This window comes from Vicugna pacos, chromosome 2 (genome assembly GCF_048564905.1).
Source record: "Vicugna pacos chromosome 2, VicPac4, whole genome shotgun sequence".
Taxonomy (NCBI): Eukaryota; Metazoa; Chordata; class Mammalia; order Artiodactyla; family Camelidae; genus Vicugna; species Vicugna pacos.
The window spans coordinates 41,349,929-41,371,688 of NC_132988.1; the positions used below are offsets into that span (position 1 = coordinate 41,349,929).

At 38.3% G+C, this 21,760-nt stretch overlaps 1 protein-coding gene and 1 non-coding gene across 14 annotated transcripts in view; both read left to right on the forward strand.

Annotated features, from left to right (window-relative positions):
- Positions 1–21,760, forward strand: part of CAMK2D (calcium/calmodulin dependent protein kinase II delta) — a 294,475-nt gene that overhangs the window by 209,612 nt on the left and 63,103 nt on the right. For 10 of the 13 annotated variants that reach the window (XM_031691363.2, XM_006217352.4, XM_006217342.4 and 7 more), the window contains 3 exons: positions 158–230; positions 10,619–10,721; positions 16,896–16,979. In XM_031691363.2, the coding sequence (XP_031547223.1) occupies positions 158–230; positions 10,619–10,721; positions 16,896–16,979 (260 nt within the window). Of the gene's footprint in view, positions 1–157; positions 231–1,177; positions 1,251–10,618; positions 10,722–16,895; positions 16,980–21,760 lie in introns of those variants that run through there. The other 3 variants (XM_072938424.1, XM_072938435.1, XM_072938444.1) reach the window with 2 other exon arrangements.
- On the forward strand, positions 19,758–19,861 carry LOC116276858 (U6 spliceosomal RNA). The gene has a single exon (XR_004186372.1). It is a non-coding gene; the product is annotated as a U6 spliceosomal RNA (small nuclear RNA).

Here is a 21,760-nt window from a genome sequence, read left to right on the forward strand (position 1 = left end):
GCATTATTTAATTCCAATGTAAAGCTAAAAAAAAGTGAGAAAATATAATTTTTGTTTGTTTGTTTGTTTCGTTCAAACTTTCATTTTATTTTGTATTAAATGTGATTATGTGCCTTTAAAATGTTCTCCCTTCCATTCTGCCCTTGTATCTTTACAGTCATTGTATACAGCAGATTCTAGAAAGTGTAAATCATTGTCACCTAAATGGCATAGTTCACAGGGACCTGAAGGTCAGTATATGGAGTCCATAAATCTAAATCAAAGGAGGTTTTTTGTTTTTTGGGTTTTCTGGGGAAAGGGCAGAGGGTGGGTGTTTAAAACGGTTCCCTTGCCTTTCCCAACTTCTCCCTAAAATGACTAAATGATGAAATGATAATGCATGATGCCTCTTTCAGTTTGCTCATCTACAGGCTAAATATACATCACAGCAGAAAGGGGAGGACAGTATTAAGAACACAACCTGTTAAGTTTCCAAGCAGTAAAGAACCAGAAGTGTTTTGAGGCGGGGAGGCTTTCCTGAAATGTCCAGCACTTGCCTGGAGATGAACTTGGCCTGTGATGTATGTCCGCTTGTAGATCTAAACACCACTTCTGTTCTGAGACCATGGGTTGCTGTAGCAGAACAACTGGTTACGCATTGCTCCGTTTGAGTCTGATGAACCCTCAGGCAAGAGATAATAATTGCCAGCTAAATTAAAGCACATGAAGTTAATGATTTATCAAAAATTCATTATGTATCCTAATTTAACCTTAATGGTGCCTTGACTGCTAATGTGACAGCTTTGGAATGATACTGGAAAAAATGGGAGAGGATAAGGAAGTAGCTTTTCTGTGTGGGTTGGAGGTGGAGCACAGAAGCTTTAAAAATCATAGTTGTGTTCCAGTTCATTTCCTGCAAGGGATCGTACCCAGGAAATGAGCTGCTGAATTAAATCAAATACTTTCAAAATGGATTTTCTGAGACAAGTGGACCCACATTTTGGCTCACTTCTGGCAAGATCCTAATTGTTCTGAGGTAGTAGTCACTCTGCTTGAGTACGTGTTTACACTGCTGAAGATGTTTCAATACAATGCCAGTTGTCTGCTAGTTCTGCACCTTAACCCAGTCTCTCTGAGGGTGTACAGACAGTGAGTGTACGCTTGGAACTAACACACGCCCCCTGGTGTTTGCATGCAGTCATTGCATTCAGCAGATCCTGGAGGCTGTGCTACACTGCCATCAGATGGGCGTAGTCCATCGGGACCTGAAGGTGAGTAATGCCCTTGGAGCAGACAAACCACCACACAATTCCTAATGACTGTTCAGCTGTAGTTATGCCTGTAAAGGCAAAAGGATGAGCAATAAAGTCGTGTGGACTCATTCTGACACATTATGAAAACCCTTACCCTCTCCACACTCTTATTTCATCTCTTCTCTAATGCACACTCGAGAGTCGTATAAATCCTACTTTATCCAGAGAGAAACAATTTCCTAACATGACCAGTAAATAGGTTATATTTCCTTCCTCCCAAGAATGGATATAGCATTCAGTGTGACTTTGAGGAGGACCGGTGATCTCTTCTTCATTCTCAACTTGTTCTGTGGATATAATAATTTTTGTTGATCAAATGTGTTGTTACAGTCATACTATATACTAATATTATGTAAATGGTTATCAAAATTAAAAGTAAATAGTGAGAAATTTCTTAAGTAGATTTTGGTTCAAGTGACTGGGTGCTACAGAACCCCAGTTTGAATGCTGAAGCCTCTTTCCCTTCATTCCAGTCCTGGGAATTCTGAGGCTTCTTGGATTTTTATTTATTTATATACCTAAGGGCCAAGAGGACGCGCTTAACCTTTACTATCCCCTAGATACTATTGCCTTTTAAAACAGGTGGAAAAAAAGTGAAACAAATTTTATTATCAAATAATATATATCTAACGTATATACATACTAAGACTTTCTAAAACTTGACTCAGCTTCTAATACCACTGAGGATGAGAATTGTTCAGATCATTTAGAAATTAAATAGTTCAGAAAAGAAGACTATTCTTTATTAATATTCTGACCCTCTTCTCTCAGCATTCTACTTTTACTTATGAAATTTCAGAGAAATAGTGACGGTCTAGAAATTTAAGTGGAAGAAAGCTAACTGGGTGGGCAAAATAGCAGATATGAGCAGCACTATATAGTTGTGATTCTTTGAAACCCCAGCCTTTTCCAGGCTTTAGTTCGATGGTGGCAGATAATTTAGAGAGTGTTGAACTGTAGTGTGTTCAGTGTGAGGCCCTAGGCTGGTTTCTCCTGGACAGACTTCTCTAGTTATAGTAAATTGTCAATCTATATTTTCTTCTCATTTAGTATATTCTAGAAGAATATGTCTCTAAAGATCCACGGTGAATTACTTGAAGATGTGATTTAGTAGCAAAACATTGCCTTAGTTTTCTAGAATCTTCCTTTGGTTTCAGTTTGAGTTTGGGAGCTCTAAATGTCTAGAGGAAGGGAAGGTTAATGGCTTGTTCTTTTGGAAAACTAAGACAGGACTGTGTCTGTCTGCTACCACTTACCAAATTCTCCCATCAGGATAAAGGGAAAACAATATATTCCTTTGAAATTCCATGTCTTTGGCAATCAACTTCAAAATTCCTTTCTAGCCAAAGGAAGACTGTGCCCATTTTGTTACTTCTTAGAACTCACAGTGGTACTTTCCTTTGTAATGTGCACATACACGTTATTGGTGCTGTTAATCAGAGACTCTAATAAATTTGTCATTTGAAACATTTCGCTCCATTTATGTAATTGTAAGTATACTGTAAAGGCCAAGGATGAAAAATGTGAATTCTGTCCCATGACTTTTAAAAGATATTTTTTGAGGTCATGATATTACACTTCTGTCAGTGTCCAAATTCAGCTGAGCCCTTCAAAGGCAGGAACTCGAATCAGAGATGGGAGTGGGCCTAGCCTGTGGGCTGGGAAGAAAAACATATTTTCTGGCAAATGAGCAGAAGTCTAATTAAAAACTCAGGCAGGTGATTTCTGGAGAGGCTCACGACCAAGAGAAATAGCCTGCTGTGTCCCCTGTCAGATTTCTTACAGGGGAGATAAATGTTTTTCTTTCCACTCTTACTCTGATTTTAGGAGAGAACAGAGATGAACTTCTTGATAGAACTCGTTACAGTTTCAGTCATTGTGTCTTGGTTTCTGTCACACTGCTGACTTGGATAAACCTGGGTTGAGTCTAGTTCTTGTGCTCGTTTCAACAGGCTGTTCTGTCAGCGTGCTAGGAGAGGCCCGCGCCTGTGCCTGAAAGGCAGCCTGTGCACACCTTGAGTGTGCTCTGGTGCCGGCTCTGTTTCGTGTCTTTTCTACCCACCATGTATAGTCTGATAAGGATATGACTTGTCATAGCGTTTTTACCAACATAGTAAAATGGAAAAGATCAACTGCTGAAACTTACTACCAGGCTTTAAACAAAGGGTTGCCCTTACTATTATCAGGCCATACATTTTTGTTTCCATATCATGAGTTGTACGTTAATTCACGTGCAGTACAGAGGCACAGTGTAATTTGTCCATATCACTGAAATAAAAACATAGGAAGTATTTCATTTATCATCATTGTCACAGGCACCCATGAGCATGTGAGAAACCCCTCCTAGAACAGTATAGTATGTTTAGAAACCCCTCCTAGAACAGTAGCTGTTTAGCGTTGTGCCCCTCTGCAGTACTCAACGTGGGACCTTCTCCCTGGTAAATACTGCAGCTTAGTCCTTCGTTTGAGGAATGAATGCGGTTCAACCTAAAGCACATTTATAATGTAAAAGGCAACATTGAGTAAAATAGATCGTTGTGTATGTTAATTAATATTGGATAAAATAAAGAGGATAAGCATATCCTCTTTGATACAGTGATATTGTAAAGATCTCCATTTGAGTATTTGAGTAACTGCCACTCTTGGGGGCTTATCAAACAGTAGAATTTACTGGATAGAAAATTATCAGGATCTAGAGACCAGGCTAAGGCATAGCGGGCAATTTGAGGATGCCCCAGAAACGACAATGGGGGGAGGTTCAGAGTGGTGGGATGTTGGTGTGATGGAAGCACACCAGTCAGTACCAGCAGCATCTGCTGGGTCCATGGACCATAGCCTTTGGTCTCAGGTGCAAAGTGTCAGGCCTGTGGATGTTGATTCAAGCAGTATTAGGAAGATTAAGCAGTGGTGACATAATTATAGCATTGTAATTCAGGGATAAGACTCTAGTTGTTGAGAGGATTTGGATCAAGGCAGAACCTTAAGAAAGCAGCAGTAGCTGCCGTTTATCAGTTACCATGGACCCTGTGCTGCAGTAGCACACAAATCTTCAGAACAACTTGATGAAGAAGGTGCTATGATTGGCCCCAGGTTGCATAAGGGGAGGTTTGGCAACCATGAGTTAGAGAACTTATTCCAGGTCACTCAGCTGGGAAGATAGGATTTAAGCCTAAGCAGTCAGATTACAGGGTCTGCAAGGCTGATCACTACTGCCTCTCAACTGAGTTAGATGAATGAATCGAAAAGCCTTCTAGAGACCAAAGAATGGTTCAAAGCAGTGATGGGGAAATAATTTTACCAGCAACATTAAGAATTACTGGGGAAAATGGGTCTAAATTTAGTGATTGAAGAGATTAAAATAATCCCCACCTATGGCTTTTCAGAGCTATATAAAATTTGTATCAGTAGGAATAAGAGAATAAGGTATATTTAGGATACAACGTGGAGGAGGAGGGCAGTATAATTTGGCAAAAGAGCAATGTATAAAGTAAAAATACCCGACTTGGGATCAGTAAGGTGGCATTGGCCACAGCCTTTGGAAGATGAGACATAGAGAAGAACGAAATGGATTTGCCACATTTAATTTAGGCCACATCAAGACAGGCAGTTTGGAGTGCTTAAAAAGAGATTATTTTCGAAGAGTGGATAAGTGTAACTTGGTGTTGGATATTTGTGAACCAATCATTTAAAATCCAGGTATCAAAAGAAAAAAGTAAACGTTAATCAAACATTTCTTGAGCACCTACAGCCCTGTCTCGGCTGTGGACATACATTAGAGCCAAACAGAAAAAGACCTTGTGCGTGTGGAACGTGCAGGCCGGTGAATTAAAGATCACTGAAAAATATGTGGAAAGTGTGCGTGTGCTGTTCTTCCCAGAAAGAAGTACATCAGAGAAGTACGGCATCCAGAAATATATCAGTCCAAAAGAGGTTGCAGTAACAAGTGACAACTCTCTGTCACAGGAAATAAAGGAGTATCAAGTCAGATGTGTTCTCTCATTTCAGAGCCCGGAGAATACAATTTCCGTGAATCAGTTGACAGAAAGAAGTAAGTCCGAGGAGACAGATAGCTGTGCATTTTCAAATAACTGTATTTCATACAAAGTCATAAGATTTCTTTAGTTCAAAGTATAAGAGAAATGGTTACTAAACCACTTCATGAGCAGCAATCTGGAAAGGAGGCTTCATACATACAACCGAGTCTCTTAGCAACAAGTCAACACCCGTGAATTGCCTCAGTGGAAAGTGCTGTCTTTCATAAAGCCTGACAGAGTAGTGTTATTTAATGGAAAAATCATTAGGTGAGTGGATGGATATGAGACAGACAGGTAGGTAAATAGATAGATGGACAGAGAGATAAATGGATGATTGGATGTGTGGGTGAATAGATAAAAATATTTTAATGAAGATAATCTAGAGATTTGGGGGGATTTTTAAGACTACTTCATAGAAATCAAGTGTATGAACAGAAAAGAAAGGAATCCATTTTCTGGCACTGTGATAAGTATTCAGTAAATCCTTGTCACCGTGGGTAGTAGATATATCAAACTGTGAATTCTACATCTTGAATAATTATAAAATCACAATTATTCCACTTTTCATAGAACCATCTTTTAAAAAAAAAACTTAAAGAACATATCATTTGTGCATAATGTGCGTAGGTATATTAGAAACAAGCTATATATGTGAAAAATCCCAGTCATTCTGGAGTTGGTTTATTGAGTGCTTCATGTATGCCAGGCTGTGGAGAAACAGTGGGTAATCAGCAAAGTCTCACTGTGGTTATACTCTGGTTCTTTCAATCTACCTGATAGTGTGTGCTGATAATGTAGAAGTAAATCAAGAAACAGGAATGGACTAGAGTGATTCTTACAAACTTGTGTATATATGTGTGGTGACAGAAATAGTACTTCCTAATCACAAACCTCAAGCACATGCATCAGCTATAAACTCCCCATGCTAAGGACATAAATTCAGGCATCTGTACTATGTGAAAATAAAAGCAAAAGTCCCTTGTACAATGTGCATAAAGAACCTCTGCCACGTGCATGAATGAGCTGATAGTCAAGTTTTTTAGTTCATGCAGTTTCATTTAGTTTAGTTTATTTCTAGGAGCTTTGTTCACACCTTCTTTGGCAAAGGAGAAGTGACTGAAAACACACCAAAGCATTGAATGATTAACTTCCTGTTGAAATATTGAGACTTTCCAATAGAGAAAAGAAATTTAAAAGAACAGTTTCACTTCATAAAAGCTAATATCCAAGGGAATGTAAGAGTCAAATAATACGGACTAATAAAACTAGTAACTTGCTGTTTTATAATATCCGTAAAGAGAAAAGCATTTTTTTAAAAAAAGTAAATCACATGATTTCACTACACATGTATATTCCGAATGTTGGAGTTTATATTGGTTAGATGGTTATCACATAGTGCACGGATAAATCTGTGATATGACTGATGTTGAAGATGTTAATATGACTAATATTAAAGACGATCATCACCTTTGTTGAATCAGTTCCTTAGTAAAGATCATACTAGTTTAGAAACCCTCGTGATGTTTATGAGATTTTCAAGAAGCAAGATTAAAACTATGTCTTTTCATAAGTTTTCCCCCTGTTTTATTTGGATCTGAGTAGTAAAAATTTTTGAGTACTTTGAATTCTAAAAATATCTACTGAATGGACTACCTTTTGAGAATGAACAATGTTTATATCATCTGAGGAGTTTCCTTAGCATCATATCTTTAACAGGAAAGGGTGAGGAAGTCTGGCCTCAAAGTCTTTCATCTTTTTGAGCCTCCTTACCTCACTTATAAACTGAGGGGGCTGAATTATTTTATCTCCCAAGTCTCTTCTGGTTCTAAAAGTGATTCCAGCAACTTGTTTCTGTACTTTGAGATATTAGAACAGTTTCAAGAAAATCCCAAATCACCATGAAAGGAGTTGTCATTATGTCCATATGGAAGTACAGAACAAAGCTTGCAAACAGTTGCTGCTCATTACAGCTGATATGCTATAAATGGTTGTTGACGCTAAGACCAGATGTCGTGGAAAATCCTGCATCATTAGGAAGCAATGGGGTGGGGAACGAACCTGGGTGTGAGAATGTCAGTAGAATCTATTTAAAAACCAACCTAAAAAGTGATTGCATTATAAGAATTTGAGATATCTATATACTTGTGATGTTCATTTGAGGGATGAAGAACTAATTAATTAGTTCCAAGAGTCTATGAGTTACCCCAGTCCACATAGTTGATAACAGTGAGGCCCAGGACGTAAGTCTAGCTCTTCACCCTCTTTCTAGATTATCCTCAATCATCAGTGTTGCCCATTTCTCTCATAGTGCTATGCCCCCAAGTTCACCTAGAGCTGTGATTGAAGGCCTAGGTTTCTGACCTCACCTTTCTCATTTGTTTTAGAAAATCAAAATAGTGGAACAGTAGCAGATAAAAGGGTAATGATGATCTTTCTAAAGAAGTAGCCACTGATTAGGTGAGAGATTCTACTATTTCAGCTTTTGTAGAGTAAAATCACAAATCATTTTCCTTCCTGTAGGCATTCACAATCTGAACTAACCTACTTGCCAGTGAACTTTTGTGGTACAGTATGTTTTTAAGTTGGAGGCTGTGTGAATGGTAGTAATTAAAGAAAATCAGAATAAGTATGTATGCCCTGGTTTAAATGTTGGTTTAGAAATTCTTGGTAATTAAGCCTCCCATATCCTTGCAGGACATGTCAGGATTATTCACACAACTGTATTGCAAAGAGTTGTATATAAGTCAAATTTGTGTGATACTGTAAATTTTCTCCGAAGCTGGCCATTAGAAGAAACACTGTGATAAAACATTTTATAAAGCAAATAATCTTTTAATAAAGTCAGTAATCATCCTAATTTTTCAGTTGGCATTCCATAATACTCTATTTTAGGCTTGCCTAAAAGATATGCATAAACATGAAGCCATTTCAGTGCTATTAATTTTTAAATCTATACAATACCTTTGAAATACCCCTGCCTTTTCCTGTACATAACTGCAGCTGAACAGTCTTCATGGGTATAAGGTGAAACACTGATCCAGATGGATTTATTATTTCCCGAATGACTCACAGGCCCCTAAAGGGAGGTCTTCTAGGTCGCATCTAGGTATGACTATTTGCCTCAGTCATTCAGAGGCCATGCATGTTAAAACTCTGGGGCATTCCATTCCACTTCTGAATTGGCAGATACTTTGCATTTAAGGGCATAATGCACAGAGCACTGCCCTAAAACTTCTTGATTTATTGATAGGAATAAAAGCACATTAAAGTTTATTCACTGATGAAACTGGCATTTGCTCAACAAACTTTAAATACCACTTGAGATTTAAAACACCTAAAATGACTGATTCCTAAAGTGTTTGGAACTCTTTCCTTGAATGAGTCTGTGCTTGTCAAACTAGGACAGATGTGCATGAGCAGAGATTTCTGACATTGCAATGCTTTTGAAAGTGAAAGTTACTGAGAAATAAACCATTGCTTACAGTTTAATGAGGTTTTCTCCAAGTTACTTATTCCATAAATTAAGAGCTATAAATCACTTCTTGATTGAATTAGAAGATGCATGAGTATAAATTTTAAATTTTAGTTGTGAAAATAAAATGTCAGATATTAATAATATAACATGGTTAGGTACTATAGTATATTGATGAATAAACAGAGTTCCAAGTAATTTTGAATGTTAGGTTTTACTAAAAGTTATTTTAGTGTGGATATCTTTCATATTCTTGAGACATCTTCATTCCAACACCCACATTAAATTATCATGTAGTTAGTGTCGATGTAAAAACCCTATCAGCCCTAAAAAAAATTACAGAGCTTTCCTTACAATTACCAATTGTCATGGCAGTGATGAATCTGATGGCAGTGAGCAGCAAGAGCCTGAAGAAGTCTGGTACTTTATTAAAACTTACTTGCCTACACTCTAGTTCTTGCAGACTTAACCTAATTTCTTCCAAGTTCTGGATATGAGTCTTTGCTAATTTGCATGGCTGGCTTAATTAATAAATTAAATATTGGTTTAGGCTGTGTTTACCCAAGGTCAAAACAACCTACAGAATTGACTAATTCAGTAAGAGGAAAAAAAGTAGCCAATTTCGTGAAAAAAAAAATGAAAGTAGTTGTTAATGTAGAAACAAAACCAGTTTGACTGGTTTTAGATTTTTCAGACAATTGTTTTGGCACTTGTAGAGTCCATTGTTTCCCAGCTTTTTTCAATCTGAGGCACATCTCTGAATTTGCCAGGTCTTATCCCAAGGTAAGGAGATGAACCACTCTCCCGAATATATATTCCAATCCGGACATACATTCATCCAGATACCTGGGGATGATAGACTTCACCATATTTATTAATTAGCCTCCTTTTCCTAACCATCTTCTCCCTTCATCTCTTAAAATCCACAGAGGTGGCCCAGGGAAATTTAAGACTGTCCTGGTGCTTATTTTCAAAGTACCAATGTACCTCGATGCCCTGGTTGGGAAACAGTGGTGTAGACACAGCCTTATTCCAAGTCTGAGTTATCAGTCCTTGAGTAACAATAAATACCTAAGAAAATAAAATGTGTCTTTCTTACAGTATTCTGAGATGTGAAAATAAATATATAAGTAATGCTTTGAATCACACTTTGAAGACATATCAATTATTTTTAAAAATTGGCTTATGAAAAAAAGCCGACTATAACATTTGGCAAATAATAGTAGACTCTTTCTGCCTTTAAGAATAAACAGATTCTTAAAGACAGCAATTTTAATACAGAATTCAGAGTAAGACTCAAAAATTTGTACGGAAACTGTTTGGAAACACAGAGGAGTCAAAATCACTACATTTGGGTCCAAACTGTTGAAGTCAACTAGGATTTAATTTGCACAGTTTCATTTGCCAAATGTCTGTAGTTTGGTCCAACTCTTGTTATCATTTTGCCAAGTTTCCTTCTGCTGAAAATGTCTGCTCTGTTAGGCTTCTAAGCCAATGTCTGTGGCCAAGTCATGCAGCCCTTGGAAGCATGTGAGCAGGTCAAGACAGGTGCGCCCCTTCGCTGGATTTCTCCCTAAGTGAATTCTCTTTTCAGCCCAGTATCTCTCCAGGGCATTTATGCATCTGTCTGAAACCTGCACACATGATCATTTGTAATCATTTTCTAACTACATTTTCCCTGGGATTTAGGAATGACAGTCTCCGGGAGAGAGGACAGTGCATGACTTTTTTTTCCCTCCCTATCTTATAAAATGCTAGTTTTGAATAGTCACTTAAAATCGGTTCTCACTTCAGTCTTTCTTTTTTCTTTCTGAATAAAGCCTGAGAATTTGCTTTTAGCTAGCAAATCCAAGGGAGCAGCTGTGAAACTGGCAGACTTTGGCTTAGCCATAGAAGTTCAAGGAGACCAGCAGGCGTGGTTTGGTGAGTAGAGGCCCTCCTTCCCCTGAGCAACTTGTTCTTTTCTGGCTCCAGGCACATCCCACTTCCAAACCAAAACTGGATGGAAATGTTCATTTTGACAACTTGACTAATTTTAAGATATCGGACCATTATAAGTACCTAACATTCCTGGCGTGAAAGGTATATAGTGCAGAAATAATTTAAGGGAAAATATAATAGAGCAATAACACATAGACTTTTAAGTTAAAGGATGGGTAAAAAACGGATTATGTACTGAGAATAGTAGGAGGATTGCAAATATTCTAAGATTACTTTATTTGAGAGAAAACTGATTGTTCACAGACAGCCTCACTTGATGCCAAAAACGCCTCTGTAAGTAGTAGGTACTCAGGAAATACTTGCAGAATATTTTACATATTTTGTGATGAGCAAATTAAAGTTTTAAAAATATTATAAGGTATATACAGATTTATGTCTATGTGTGTTTTTCATCTTCTATTTCTCCAAAGTGCCACTTTCTTCTCTGCAATTTTGATAATTTCAAAATTTCTATATGATCAAATTACTGTTTCCTTGCAATTAAGGAAGAGGTTAACTCTAAACAAATTTTCAAATTATAGCATTTCTTACCAGGCTTATGGATTGTTTCGATATTTAGCCTGAATACATTATTTCACTCACTGATTTTCTTCTGCCTCTCTTTCTGCCATTTCCCAATTTCAGCCCATTTTTCATGTAGTGTCCTAAATATAACCAACCACACCGCGTAACCCCAGTATCTCCTCTTTTCTGACTTTCAGTTTGTTGAGATTAGCTAAATCTTTTAAATGCCCTTCACTTTGAACAACAACAAAGAGAAAGAGAGCTCAAAAAGTGCTTACTTCTTTTGTTTTACACACAAATGCTTCTCTGTATCCCTAAACACACAAATGTACTAAAATGTACACAGAGCTCCCAGGATTCACCATCTCTGATTGGCCCCCACTAGTTAATGGGGGTGGCTGGTGGGGCAGCCTTGTCAGTCTCCCCTACAGGCAGCCTAACTGAGGACCTCATTTTCTGCTGCCTGTCCTGTTTCAGTAGTACCTGACCATTATCCTTGTCTGTGATATCTTTCCAGTTTCATACTGCCTTTTACAATAAGGCTCTCCCTAAGCACCAGGTGAATTCAGTACCTCCAAATTTGGCATTTGGTTTGTCATATTTTGACATATGAGTAAAGCTTGTTCTTGTTAACTGCAGACTGAAAGAAGGTAGGACCTAGAATTAGTTCTATAAATCTGAGATTCAGAGAGATGTTTTATCCTAGGAAAAGGTATGGTTGACACAGATAAAGAATATGCAGTGACAGGAATCAGGGTCCAACAGAAAGTAGCAGGGCTGTCACAGAGATGGGCAGAGCAAATCACTGAAGATGCATCAGTTAATTAGGAGGTCCTTCCCCTCGAGAAGCTCACACTTTCATATCAATAAGTATTTACCATGCAGTGTGGGAGCACCTTCACAGAGACGTGAGGGAGGTGCTCTGGAGCACAAGAGAGGAATTATGAAGTTCTGCCTCTGGTTGAAATTTCAGTGATTGGGATGAGTCTTCTGCCTTCCTAGTGGCTGAATGAGAGGTTTATTCACAGACATTCAAGGAGATGGGATCAGCACATGCAAAATCTCAGAGGCATGAAACAAGAAATTTGTTACAGCTAAAGTATAAAGTATACTGAGATGCACGGTAGTTAATGAGATAGGAAAGGATTTTTGTCCTTTTGAATGGTTTGGCTTCTATCTTAGACGTTTCAGGGATCTGGTAAAAATTTAAGTAGGAAGGGACGTACTTGGGTTTATGTTATGTGATGATGATTTTGGTCACAGTGTGGAGGATGGCTTTGAGGACAGCCTAAGGACAAGGAGCCAATTAGGCTAAGGAAGTAGTTCAAACTATGCATTAAACAGCTTGAATGGAGGACTACATTAGTAGCAAGCAAGTTCCAGGCAACAAGCCTCTAAACTCTTAAGAGTCTGTTTAGGGGAAATTGGAGCCCCAGAGGCTGGTTTCAAAGATAGAACTCTAGTCCTGTCCCGAGCAAAGCAAGAACCCTACCTCACCCACCAAAAAGAGGGACTTAGGCTCAGGGATGCAATTCCCAGGACTGCATACAAGATGACGATTGGATACCAGGAATAAGACAGAAGCTTTATTGTCAGAGCTGAGGCTGAAATTTAACATCAACACTTGGATGATACTTACAAGAGGGTTGGCGTGAACTCCTGAAATCTGTTCCGTTTTGGTGCTCTGTGTTTTATCTGTTCTGCTAGATCACAAGCTGTTTGAGTGACTGTGTGCAGGGAGAAGTTTCTGCTTTTTCATTTAAAATACTAGAGATTATATCCTGGCTCTGATTCTCCATAGCTGTGACACTGGGCAAGTCATTTAAGCTCTGTGAGGTCAGTGTCCTCTTTGTAGATGAAGATAATAAACACTCCTTCACGGGGCTGTTACGAGACTAAGTGAAGTAGTCCAGTGGAACATGCCTGGGCTGTGAAAGCTGTTCAGTAGGTTTTCAAAACCATCTTGGTATGAAACACATGTCGCAGTACTTTGCCCACACAGTGAAAGTTGTTGAGTGAATGACCAGATATCAGACTAGTGAAAGCAATAGTGTCCAAACAGAAGTACACAAAATTTCAAATTGTGGTAATTCGTTTCTCAAAGCAAGCTGGTCCCAGAGAAACAATGACAGATGGAGAGTAAAGTTCACATTTTTTCTTCAGTATGATGGTGTCAGTTAAGTTCTTGCTGAAGTATCTATTAGAGTAATGACTTTAAGAGGTACATTTTAAATTCTAAGAAAATTTAGCATTTCAAAAGTATTCAAAAGAAACACATAGTTTCTAAGCTTAAGAGAATATGTTTCCTTTTTTTTTTTTAGCTTTTTTTAAGCTATTTTTTAAAACTTACTCTACTCAAGTTCAAGCAAATTCTCGTGGTTACCTACCTAGGGAAAAAAAGTGGGCATGTGATGTACTACATTTCTTTGGGGGATATTGCCTGACATATTCTAGGTTTTAGGAGTAAAGGCATGTTTTAGTATGAATGACTTGTTTTTATATTCAGTGTTATCTGCCATCATAGTCACATGTATTTGATTAATTTTACCTTTTAAAATATAATATCATTGTTGAGTGTGGAGCCTTTTTTTTTTAATAAGACAAGAGCAGAACTCTTTCTCCATGATGTGTTAATGCCAGAGTTTCAGGCTTTTACGTAATTTTAATAAGTATAAGAGGTCTAATACAAATAAGAAAAATAAAGCCATTATATAAGCTATCTACTGTGTCTTATTATTTTTTTAATTCTCATTTTCAAGTTCAAATGTTTGCTTTTCCCATGTTGCTTCTTCTGTCTCTCTAGCCCTGACCTCTCTGAATACCAGCCAAGAAGGCTAGAAGTAACACCCTGTGTCATTACACTTGTTAAGATGGCTAGAAAATTTACCAAAGAAAAATAGTCTGTTTCTCCTATGGGATTAGAAATGCTGTTTGCAGTACGCTTCTGGTTTTTTTGTTGCTGCTAGGAGAGCAGGATAACTGCCGTGATCTTACTTCATGGAAGAATGATTTTGCTTGGTTGCTATTATGTCTCTTTTTTAAATATTAAGGTTTTTTAATGACAGTATGTTGCAATGGATACATTTCCAACAGTAAGTAAGTCTGTTTTCTCTTTGTGTGATCTGTTCCGATATTGCTATTGGTTTTTCAGAACAAGAAACATGCTGTCTCTAGAGAAGGCAAGCCCTCATTTAACTCCCTGTTAACAGCATGTATCATGATAGACTAGATTCTTAGGAGTTTAATCTCCTGCTAGAGAAGACCTTATTTATTTTACCTTCAGTGTTTCTGTATTCATACGTACATCTTGCAGAGTAAGCATGCCGTTTTAACGTTCACGCATTTAGATGTAGGCTTCCATGTTCTTAGGAGTAAGGACCCCACTGGCTGCTGCAATGATAGTAGTGCTGAATATGAATGAGTGTGATGATATTCTCTTAGCATTTGAGTCTCCAGGAGAGGTAGTAATTTATATTTAAGATCATCTTCTAATTTCTTACATAATGACTCACTTCCCTGTCTTTTCTACCTAGATGCAATATCATTAACAGTTCCTATTCCAGGCCATGTAGTCTCCTGAGTTACTGAAGACATGAATTAAAGTTGACCAATTCTAGATAGAAGGGTATGGATTGTGTATAAAAGGGTAGTCAAAATTCAGAGAAAGAAAGGACTACTGAGAACTGTAGTTAGCTAAGGAGATCTCTAACATGGAAATGATTTAGAGCCACTCTCAGAGAAGGAAGGTAGGGGAAGAAAATTGAGGGTTCAAGGAATAGAAAAAGTATAATCAAGGGTGAGAAGGAGAAGTTTATTTTCAAGAGACTTTAAAGAGATTTTTTAGGGTACGTGCTCAGAAGGAGAAAGAAATGATGTTGGGTGAATGAAAGGGCGGTGGGGCAGGGATGAGAAGATAAACGATCTTCATGTACCAGCCAGGGCCTTGGTCTTTAATCTGGCCTCTGACATTGGTTTCTCATCGGATTCCCTTTGTCCATAATTCAGCCAGGGAGGAGTGGTTGGAATGAGAGAGAGCAGGTACGGCAGATGGGAAGCACTGGGGAGCTCTTCAGGACGGCTGTGCCTATCCCCACCTCAGGATCAGCTGCCTCCACATCCCTCCTCCAGGTGATCTTGGTGCTGTAGGCAGGGGAGCCACCATTGTTGCTCAGTAACTCTCTTCACCTCACACCTGCCAAGCGAACATTTCTATCAAGTAAAGTGTGAGGTAGAGTTGGATGCACTGTGGTCCATGTAGGGCTTCAGCTATAACATATGGGTCTTTTCTTGAAGTCCTTTCTCATTGTCCACCCATCCTCCTCTAAAACAAACAAGGAAAGCGAAAAGTAATGAAAATGGAAAAAATGAAATCCAAAATCCTTTGCCTCATTTTCTAATATAATTTTCAGAGAAGTAACCATGCCCCTCTCTCTATATATATATTTATATACACACATATATATATACACACACATATACACACACACTTATTTTTAAGTACAAACTTGTCATGAGGATGAGGGGAAAAGCTCTTTCCTTGGGCACTTTGCATCCCAGTAAATATAATATGCTTCATCAGTGATTCGTAGTTAGAGGAATTTCTAATTACATATCCTTTTAAGTATTTTTTCTTTCTTTCTTTTTGTGCTTTTAAACACAACTTCCAAGCAGGAATAGTTATTTTTTGGTAAAGTAAATTTTTTTTATTTGAAAACTATTATTTTCAGAAGTAAGAAATCTTTTACTCTAGATTCTAGCTATAAGTTGTGATTTAAGTGTACCTTATTGGATTCTACACTGATTTATAGCATATGAAACTTCCTTTTGCCATCTGCCAACTTAATGTCTCTTACATTAAAATTCTAGCTGAAACTTGTTCAATAGTGATTTAACTGAATATTCCCAAGTCTTCTCTTTAGTTTCCAGTTACAAGTTCACACTGATTATTGATTTATTAGTACATGGCGAGCTCTTTGATATATTTTGAGGTTATTTCTTCTCCTAGAGAGTTCTTCAGTTACCGTTAGCACCACCCACCCACAGACTACCTCACTTTCAAAAATATTTACTAAAAATTTGCTTTAAATTTGTCCCTAGGATCTATGCTTTGAGTCTTATTTTATGAATGACTACTTCTCATAATAAAGTAGGTAGGCATCATGATAATTATCATCTTTTGCAGGGTTCTCACCCTATCTTCAGTTTTCTCCTAATTTCTTTTCAGGTGTTGGGGAGGATGTTCTGATCCCCTTCACAGGTTCAGTTTTAACTCCCATATAAGTCAGTGCGAATCAGAACTGCTAACCAAGTGGCCTGAAAGTAAACACCCTGACCACATGGCACAATGGATTGGCCTTCATATCTGGGAAGAAAGATGTGTTTTTTCTAATAAGCTCCAAAGCAGGACACATTAGTGTTGATTCTGTTATGGAGAGAAACTCGACCCCATTATTTTAGTACTCTGAGAGCCTTGTTTTGTCTTGATGAACAGATCAGCAAATAAAGAAGCCCAAAGAAATTTTCTTCCTTAGTTTGCTGTTTCGTATTGGTTTTGTCAAGTTGGTTTTGATTCATCAACGTCTGTTTTCCTAGGTTTTGCTGGCACACCTGGATATCTATCTCCAGAAGTCTTACGTAAAGATCCTTATGGAAAGCCAGTGGATATGTGGGCATGCGGTAAGGAGTCATATTTTCATGCGGATTCTGTAGGACACCAGTTCTGTTGTAATTAAAAATAGTATCTCTTCATTTTGAAGTTGGTGCTGTCTAGCGGTCAGCTTAGAGTTAACATTCTCAAACTTCTACCTACAGCATGGTCACGTGGAGGGACTGGTTGAAGCAGGTTGCTGTTTCTGATTCAGTAGGTCTAGGGTGGGAATATTTGCATTTTTAGCACGTTCCCAGGTGGGGCTAATGCTCCTGGTCCTGGGAAACACCTTGAGATCAGGGACATAGAGCAGCCCTCACAGAGGTCATACACTTATGTTCCTGTCCTCTCACCTTCTCCAGGCAACCCTTACAGCAGGTGTCATGTCTGCACCACGAGGTACTCAGCAGGAGTTAAGAGGGAAATAGTGGGATCTTGGAAAAAAAAAAATGAAAATGACTGTCCTGTGGGGATTTAGACCTTTGGCAACCGACTCTAGTCTAATAAGTAGCCTGTGCAGGGGAGGATTTCTACTGCAATTGTTATAAAAGTCTCTCTGTATGTCAACACAGACTTCTCACATAGGTGAGGGCTGACATACAGAAGGGTGCTACAGGGTCTTCTGAAACATGTTTCTACCAGGGTTATTGACAGGAGCTAATCCTCTCGGTTCCTGACACTGTCATTACTACCAGACTTTAAAAGAGTTTGACTTTCCTATGCTGCAGACAGATTTTGTTGCCTTGGGTGTTCGTCAGTAAGCTTGGAAGGAGTTGATAAAAAAAAAAAATCTTTGGTTCTGAAAATAACTTTTTGATTTAGTTTTGTTTAAAAACAAAAATAAATTCACTACTACTGCTTTGTCCAGCTAGATTATCCCACTGTATTTCATGTCAGCTTTATCTCATTAGCAACAGCAACTTGGTGTTTTGTTTGATCTTAAACTGGTGCATCTTGGGTTTTTGAGTTACCCTCATGCCGGGGAAGGCAGTTATGAGAAGAGCACGGTATTTGGAGCCACAGTGCCTGGATTCGAGTCTTTGCTTTGCACCTTCTGCCCCCATCTCCTTGATACCTCTAAGTTGGCTTCTTTACCTATAAAATAGGAATGTTTTGCCCTCACAGAATTATATGAGGGTCAAATAGGGTATACAGTAAATGAAGACATTTTATAGTTTGTAAAGCTAATGAAAATACAAATAGCTATTATTATTCCAAAAAGTTGGAATTGTCACCTAATTAAAGTGTGCGGTCTTAGGTGTGCCCCAAGCTGTGTCTTCCTCCTGCCTCCCGGAGAATGTCTTTTAAGCAGGAACTCCAGAATGACTTTGGGTTAAAGCATTGCCTCAAATGTCCTTGTTCAAATCTAGGCATGAATGGCAGATAACTCGACTAGTTCCCTTGCAATGAATCAGCTCCCATCACTGATCTGTTTCTACTGATGAATTTAAAAAGGAGTCTAGTACCCTGAGAGGCAGGCAGATGTAGATGGGTTTTGTGGAGGGTACGGTGGAGGTGGGTGTAGGTAGCTGAAGTTCGGCCCTTAGACCTGACACTGGAGAGAGAGTGAGTATGGTGTAGATGGGTCAGAAGCAGGGCAAGGAGGGCTTGTGGTCAGGGCACCTCATAGTCTTCACTTCATCAGAAGGGCATCTCCAGCCTCCCCCCACTTCCCTTTTTCTTTATTCTTTCTTTTTTTTTCTCATTTCCCTCCTAGTTTTTCCCCTTCTTCCTCTTCTCTCCCACCTGCCTCCTAAGTTAGGAGGCCGTGTGTGGAGCAGGTAAGAGAACGCACCCAGCCCCTCAGTCCTGCTCTCGGACCGGCACAAATCCTGCAGTCCCTGCATCTCAGCTTCCTCTTACAAAATGGAGATAGTGACAGTACTTGCCTCCTAGGACTGCCAAGAGGATTTTTTTAAATAAAGTAAACGTGAGTTATTATTATTATAGTTATTAGAAAATGTTTCTTTATAAATGAAGTTTCCAGATAATGGATATGTAGCCCTGTGAGAGAGACTGAGCACATTTTAATGGATGACTCAGCATTATTGTTGTGACTGCCAGCTGAGTATTGTGATGCCTTCACCCATTCATTTGAATACCAAATTCTCTCTCTCTCTCTCTTCTTTCTTTCTTCACCTTTAGATTATCTTCTTGTTTCCGTTTTATTCTGCAATACATATTATTGTGGACCAGTTTCACAGCTCTTGAATCATATTTCATTCCTTTAAATAATTTCAATCACTGATTTGTTTCTTGCATTAAAAACATTGTTTTACAACGTATCAATGTTATTGGTGTTGAAGAATATCAGATCTTTAACACGAAATCCCACAAAACCCGTGATACTGTACTAGGAATTCTTTCATGGCTCTATAAGAGAATCAGTGCTGAAACTTATGTTCGTGGAAATGTCCAGTCCCTATATGGGCCCCTTCACTTTAGTGGCTCTGAGCTCAGGCTGGGCAGCTGCATTTTTAATAACTGTGACATATCATCATGTTTTGGACTCTCTATCTTAGACTTCACCAAACATACTGTGCTCAATTTTGATATTACTTTGGTAAATTTGAGCACACTTGGTTTTGGAATTTTCTGTTTGAGTACATTTCCATAATACAGTTTATGTAGATAACCTTTTAAAATAATGGCATATCTTGTAATAATGGGACTTCACATCTGTGAAATGTGAGATAACTTCTGTGAGAGAAGCTCTGAATTACTTGGCTGGAAGAACAAAGATAGATGAAGAGTTGTTTCTCTCCTTGTTGTCTGAGCTGTGTAACAGTCTTACAGGCTGTTAAGTAGTGCTCACTTCGGCAGCACATGCACTAAAACTGAAACGATACAGAGATTAGCATGGCCCCAGTGCAAGGATGACACGCAGATTCGTGAAGCATTCCATATTTTTGAATCACTTTGCTGTACACCTGAAACTAACACAACGTTATAAATCAATGATACTTCAATAAAAAATAAGTGAATATTAAATAGACATGCACATATACCTACAAATATATACGTGCACACAGATCTCATGAATGGCTAGAAACTTAGAGCCACAGATTTCAACCCCACTTTTGCTGTGAGCAGATCCACCTTCCATTTTGCTCAGTTCTATCCTTACCTTTACTTTTTTCACACAATTTTCTACAAGCAACCAAATCCCTTTGTGACAAGCTATACCCTGTTTAGAGCATATATTTGCCATCAGCTTCCACTTTCTTTAGAATTTCTTTTGATTGCATGCCTAGAAATGCACTTGGGGTCGCACAGCTACCTGCAGAAACGTCTTATATTTTCTAATATTACCTACCTGGGGGAAATGATCTCCCACTGCCCACCACCAGGAACATCATAATAGATTCTTCTGCCTTTTGTTACATTTCTGGGTTACTGCTGTGGGCTTGGAATATTGTTTCACCATTTTATTAAATGTCATAAGAGTTTCATTAAATTCAGTTTACTTCTAAGATGGTGCACTTTTCTTCATCTCCATTGTAATAACCACGAAAGAAATGTACGCATTATTTGACAGCTTTTAGGTAATGGCATATCTTGAGAGAAACTCTTTTTCAGCCATCTGTCAGCACTAGCTCTTGCCAATTGAATAACTACTTCTTTGCAAGGTTAGACATTGGATAGTGTGGTAAGAAATGACAACCCAGATAACAAAAGAAATGCAAGATAAGCTATTTGGCAAAATGGCAGGTCATCTTCTATGTGAATTAAACTATGAGCACTCACTCTGGCTGTCTTTGGGTCGTTGACACAGAACAGAGTAAAGCACAGTATTGGTGTAATGGCTTAAAGAAGCCTGTGCATTATTTTTTATTAGAAACATGCAATAATCTGTACACAGGAAATTTCAGATATTTACCACCATTACCTTGCTTTTGTGATCTCACACAGAATAGAGTCTGACCTGTTCCTGGTCTTTGAAAGCTATTAGTCCATTACTGGAAAGTAAATAATAGACATTAATGAAGCAAGAACATAGCCCTGTGTTCTGCTATTAACAACAGTAAATTGATTTTGATAGTTTTCTTGCATATAGAGCTATTTTCATAATTCCCTAACGGGATGAGCAAATGTTGTTTAGAGATACCACTGGAGCAATGGTTTTGAACCAAACTTCCTTCTACATCCTGGCTTTAGAAGATAAAAATGTAAGCCATAAACATGGCCGACACACAGACACATGTGCACACACACACACACCCCTTGTCTTGCTACTTCTCTACCTGAATTAGATACCAGAACAGTTATGAGTGATAATAAATTAGTGGCTATCACAGAATATACTATAGCTTTTGACCAACCTTTGAAATATTATAGAATGTATTTCATTTTTTTCTTTTATGGCCAATTTAGGTCCAGCCATTGTGTGTTTTCTGAACCTTAGCCTTTTCATATTTCAGCTGTGATAAATCAGCATCAAGCACTTTTTAAGGAAGTACTTACCATTTTGAAATCTCAAAGCTACTGGACAATTCGTTGCTCTCAGCAATTCTGCAGTGCACTGACACTAGACCATCACAGGTGTGTCTTACAGTCAGAAAGCTCTCATCTTCATCCCTCATGACTCACATCTTCATCGGTCCTCAACCCACAGAGCTTTATCCTCAATGATAGTCCCTACCAATATCCTCTTACTCTGAACTTACATCCCTTTAGATATTTCTCAAAATATATAGTGTTCATAGTTTCCCTAACTTAATGTTTTTCAATCTGTAGATCACAGACCACATGCTTCAAAGTGACCTACCTGAGTGCTTATCAAAATACAACTTTCTGGGACCTACCCAAG